The following is a 5933-nucleotide window of genomic DNA, read 5'->3' as shown; positions in this document are numbered from 1 at the left end:
ACATAGACAGCCTTATTCCTACTCTAGATAAAGAGGCTACTCTAAGTAGAGAGACTGCTTCCTAAGGACTTCCGGCCTAAGACTTCACCCTTTAAAAAAATAATCTTGACGACTTCGGATAAAAAAGCCGGAGTCTCATAGCTAGATCTCTACAGAGAGACTCAAACGGTTTCTGTTATTAAGAATCAATAATAAGTAGGATAAGTACTCTAGATCAATAATATATTAATTTCTATATTCAAAGCATGCATGCCAAGGCAGCCAAGTAATTAGCCCAATTACGAATAGTACCGGCCACTTTCTGTTCTGGCCAAACTAATTTATTTGTTTTTATATATATAACATAAACCCTGAACAACACATCATCTGGTTTTCCTCTCTATTCAGCAATCTTTCTACACTTTCCATAAGCAAAGAACAAACAACAACATCCCCAAATGGACCCCACTAACCGCTACACCTCATCATCTTTATATTTGCTTCAAAACCCACAAATTTAAACATACCAAAATTATATCTTTGTCTTAATATTAATCGTCTCTCCTTCAAAATCCTCTATAAATAATAGAATGTCTCCCACTATATATTCATTCCATCACCTTTCTTGAATAACCATTAAGAAAAAAAAATAATTTAATTATAAGTCTATCATTATTTTTTTTTCATTCTTTTTTGTACTTAGAACAAAATTTTGAAAATATATGGGTTCTTTGTTAATAATGCAAAAGGGTGGTGTGTGTTTATGGGTATTTTTGTTATTATTGTTGTTCACTTATAGCAGCTTCATTTATAATGTGGATGCTGCAAATAGTGAAAATGGAAAAGTTTTGATTGATGGTAAAAGTAGGATTGCAGAAACAGATAGTAATTTTGTATGTGCAACAATTGATTGGTGGCCACCTGAGAAGTGTGATTATGGTACTTGCAGCTGGGATCATTCTTCTCTTCTCAATGTGGTATGTGCATGCATTGTATGTATAGGGTAAGGTTCATGTGAGAAACGTTCACAACTGAATATAAGTAATGTTAATAAGTATAACGAATCTGTTCACGTATGAACATCAAGTTATTATGTAAAGGATCTCATGTTTTTTTTTTTTAAATTCAAATGGTTCTCACATAACCTTTTCCTATGGGTAAGATTCATGTGAGAGCCATATAAATTAAAAAAACCATAAAAACCTTTAAATTATATGGAGTAACTTGATGTTAATATGTGAACAAATTCATGCACCCATGTACAGATGAAGTTACACATAATTAATATTACTTATGTTTTGATATGAATAGATATCACATGAACCGTACTTTACATGACTATTAATATTATACTTTTGTTTTAATATATATATATATATATATATATGATACTTTACATTTTGCGTTAGTTTCATAACATATTCTATATACTCGTATATCATAATCACTTCTTTTTTATTTTTTATTATTTTTATTTTTATTTTTTTTCATATATTGCACATGCATGTAATTTTTGTTGCAGCAATATAATGATATGAAAACACACATTGTTTAAAGATTAAATGAATTAGAGAGAATTAATATTGAACAAAACAAGTAATTAATGTGATTTACTGAAGTATTAAATAAGGAATTAAACAAAGTCGTATTTACAAATATATAAAGTTATAGATAAATAATAATAGAGGGGTACTCACTTGATGCGACGACGGTTAATAGTGGTGGTGGTTGTGGTGAACTTCTTCTAATAAGAACAACATAAAATCATGTTTGTGATCAGAAAAAATTACTCTATAAAATATGTCTAATACAGGGATTAAAAAAACATAACAATATATATCTATATGAAAGAGTAATGAAAGAAAATAATGGAATACATATGTTTAAATTGTAAGCTTTTAGGATCTTAGGCATAAATAATTTAAGATTGTAATTTAGTTCAAACTTTTAAAGCTAAAACCATTGTTGGTCAATGCAGGATCTTAACAACAAAATCTTCAGGAATGCCATTAAAGGTGAAAATAACCATCAATTTATCTCAAAGCTTTAATATTTTTCATATCCTTCATAAGAAATAAAGCTGTGCTTGTTAAAAAACTATGCAGCTTTTTCTCCATTAAAGATCAGATTAGGAGGCACTTTGCAAGATGAAGTTATCTACCAAACCAAAAAGCTTGATGAACATTGCCATCCGTTCATTAAGAACACATCTACGTTATTCGGTTTTAGCAAGGGCTGCTTGCCTTTATCTAGATGGGATGAACTCAATAGATTCTTTCATGAAACCAGGTAACCAATCAAAACAATTATTTTTCGTTTTAGTTTTCATGTTTTATATGTGGCTATAATTGTTGTTACATACAGGGCCGTGTTTACTTTTGGACTAAACGTTCTCGTGGGAAAGACAGTGGTAGCCAATGGTTCTACTGTTGGAGCTTGGGACTCAAGGAATGCTGAAGCTCTAATCCGCTACACAGTTAAAAAGAATTATACCGTATTTGGTTGGGAACTTGGTAGGTTAACCGACACATTTGTTTTGAGTTTTCATCTTCGTGAAAACAGACTATTATAATATAAACTACACCAAAGCCTGTACAGGCTTAGTAGATTAGGTTATGTAGGGTGAAGGTCATATAGAAATGGCCCATTGAGCTACTGACTTTATGCCATGCTAGAGTTAAGCTCAGGTTGAATAGTCAATTGCATCTAATATTCCCAGGCCAGCCATAGTATGCTGAGATTGACTCTCAAATAGTCGAATGATTCAGCATGGACATGCTATATCCAAGCAATTTGACGAGCCAACTTATCTTTTAGATATCATAATTTGTGGTGCACACTTACATATAAAAAGGTCATTTTTTGTTGTAGTTTCTACCTAATGGGACGATGTGGGTTCACCCATTTAACTGAAAAGAATCAGGCTAAATGGATGTTGAAAGTCATACTCGTAATATAATGAGTTCAAATACATATATCTCTCAATGCAAGTATCTATAAGGGTGTAGATACTTTTTGTTAAGTTATGAATAAGATATTTTTTTAATCGAATAACAGACTTTGTAGTTAGTCTGATCTGACCCTGCCCATGCTGATCCAAACTAAATAATTCTCAAATTTTAGTGGTTACCCTACCCACCTACCCTGACCCATTTTAGCCCATAGTTACACGTTTTTCCGAGTTACCCAACCCACCCATTTTGCAACCCTTAATATCAGTGGACAATTCACTGAGATATACTATCATTACTTACAAGTTGATCTTCTAACAGGGAATGAGCTGAGTGGAAATGGAATCGGAACAAGTATATCAGCATCTCAGTATGCTCGTGACACAGTAAGACTAGGCAATATTGTGCACCGTGTTTACAAGGATATTGAACCTAAGCCACTAATCATCGCACCTGGAGGTTTTTATCTCACAAAATGGTTCACAAATTTTTTAAACAGCACATCAAAGACCCTCAATGTAATCTCTCACCACATCTACAATCTCGGCTCAGGTATCTTTCCATAAAAGAATACTAAAACGACGGTTAACAACTTAAAACAAAAAAAATGTTCACTTCTATCTCTTGCAGGCTGTTCTAGTATTCGATCCTGTGTTTAATATCCAAAATTAGTTTAAAAGCGCATATCCTAAAGACCATTGATCTAAATCCTAAAGTTCAAATATGCCATTTGTCTTAATAGGGGCTGATAGGAACCTAACTGCAAGAATTCTTGATCCATCGTATCTTGATGGGTCGATTGATACTTTCAAACAACTTGAATCCACCATCAATACTTCTGCATCTTCGGCATCTGCTTGGGTTAGCGAGGCTGGTGGGGCTTACAACAGTGGCCAGAATAATGTTTCTAATGCATTTGTGTACAGTTTCTGGTAAAAAACAATTATGACTGTACATTCTTAATAGTATTAAATATATCCAAGAACAAAAAAATAAAACCAAGAAAATACAACCATCAATACGACAATACATATGATACATACAGGTATCGAGCATATATACAAGAACCGAGCATAATGTGCAGCTATATTTTTCACTAATGCAGGTACTTGGATCAACTGGGAATTTCGTCTGTTTATGACACGAAAACATACTGCAGACAAACTTTGATAGGAGGAAACTACGGTTTACTCAATACCACCACCTTTAAGCCAAATCCAGACTACTACAGGTTCATAACTAATCTCTGACTCTAAATTTTGAGCTCAAACGCATTAAAAAATTAAAATATTTCTAATGAGATTCTGTTTGTTTGTTACCAGTGCGCTTCTTTGGCACCGACTAATGGGGAGGAAAGTTCTATCTACACGCTTTATAGGCACCAAAAAGATACGTGCTTATTCACATTGTGCGAAAGAATCAGTAAGTTCGCTACATGACTCAAGCAAACACTCCAATTCTACCCACCCGAATACAACTTAGCAAATTTGACCCGTTATCATAATAATGGGTCAGATAAAAATTCTGAAATAAAACAGAAACGGGCCAAATGTGTGAAAGAAATTGAAAGGCCTGAAATGTATTTGTAATGCTGACAAAGGATCAACCAATCCAAGACCGGCCCATTGGAGCTATGTACGTACAATTAGGTCGATTTGGGCTTATATTTTTTTAATAAAACAATCTCAATCAAAATGTTAACCTTTGGGGGAACGGGTAAATGGGTTAAAACTTAACTACATAGTCATTTTTAACAATTCATAATTAATGTAGTAATTATTTATAAGAACATTATGACATTGGACAAGTTTAACCAGTCTAGCACAGGCCATTTTTGATCCGTACTAAAAATAACCCACTTCAAGTCGATCCATTGCCCAACCCTTCAGACCCGAGTATTGACCATTCTGTCATTGCTACCGTAGAACTTGACCCGTTCCCAATTCCACTCATACTGAGCTTTCTTATGACACCTTTTATACGTATTGCAGAAAGGAACATCGTTAGTACTAATGAATCTAGACAATACCACTACAATTGAGGTAAAATTGTCGGTCAACAGTACTTGGAGGCTACACAAGCACAGATCCCATACTCATCATCAGCATAAACCAAAGCACGCTCATTCAGAACCAAAGCCTACAAAGGTTGCCGCAACAAGAACAAGAACACGAGAAGAATATCATTTGACACCACAAAACGGAGACTTGCATAGTAAAGTAATGATGTTAAACGGAAAACAACTGACAGTGAATTCATCCGGTGACATTCCTTCATTGGAACCTTTGTACGTAAACTCTTCAGACCCGATAACAGTTGCTCCCTATTCTATTGTATTCGTTCATATTCCACATTTTACGTTGTATGCTTGCAACAGTTAGGCACTAGTAGCCGAGAATTGGTTTCGGTTTGGTTATAGATAGTTATTTATACAACATTGATCATATAAATGTTATGTACAACATATATGTTTTATAGCAAAATATTTATACAAGAAATATATGTCCAGTCAAGAAAAAATTGGGGTGTTTTATGTTTATACAAGAATTCCTATAAATGCTGTCCTTTTGTGTGCAAGAAACACATGTGATAATGTGAATTTTTATTGAAGTTAAAAATAAAATTAAAAAAAATCCGACCTGCCGGATTCGAACCAGCGACCTAAGGATATCTGCTACCAACTACAGTCCTCCGCTCTACCAACTGAGCTAAGGTCGGTTTTGTTATTTCGTGATGGATCTATAAATATAATCTTCAAAATTATAGTGGCGTACAAAACTGCAAAATATTTTAGAAGGAGCTAATTGTAAATTTGTAATGTGGTAAAGAAGTGTACTTTAACACTTTTTAAAACTTTTTCTTAAAGACTTACGTATTTGATAAAATCAAAATATACGCAGATAATTTGAAAAATATGTTATTATGTATAGATGACAAAAACATAGAACACCATATATATAAATTATTAGAGTTTTGAGAAAAGAATATAAATATTTTTTTAAA

At 33.3% G+C, this 5933-nt stretch overlaps 1 protein-coding gene and 1 non-coding gene across 2 annotated transcripts; one reads left to right on the top strand and one right to left on the bottom strand.

Moving 5' to 3' along the window:
- Nucleotides 1-659: 659 nt before the first annotated feature.
- LOC122602000 (heparanase-like protein 3) lies at nt 660-5436 on the top strand. The gene is made up of 9 exons (XM_043774737.1): nt 660-956; nt 1958-1994; nt 2085-2268; nt 2344-2492; nt 3252-3482; nt 3673-3862; nt 4036-4161; nt 4253-4352; nt 4922-5436. Exons 1-9 carry the CDS (start codon nt 702-704, stop codon nt 5309-5311), a joined length of 1662 nt encoding a protein of 553 aa, XP_043630672.1. The 5' UTR covers nt 660-701; the 3' UTR covers nt 5312-5436.
- Nucleotides 5437-5563: 127 nt separating this feature from the next.
- Nucleotides 5564-5648, bottom strand: TRNAY-GUA. Its single transcript is given in 2 exon segments — nt 5564-5599; nt 5612-5648. It is a non-coding gene; the product is annotated as a tRNA-Tyr (tRNA).
- Between the last annotated feature and the right edge of the window lie 285 nt (nt 5649-5933).

Source organism: Erigeron canadensis, chromosome 5 (genome assembly GCF_010389155.1).
Source record: "Erigeron canadensis isolate Cc75 chromosome 5, C_canadensis_v1, whole genome shotgun sequence".
NCBI classification, from domain to species: Eukaryota; Viridiplantae; Streptophyta; class Magnoliopsida; order Asterales; family Asteraceae; genus Erigeron; species Erigeron canadensis.
Note: the sequence above shows the minus strand (reverse complement) of the source record. Positions and strands in the feature narration are given on the sequence as shown.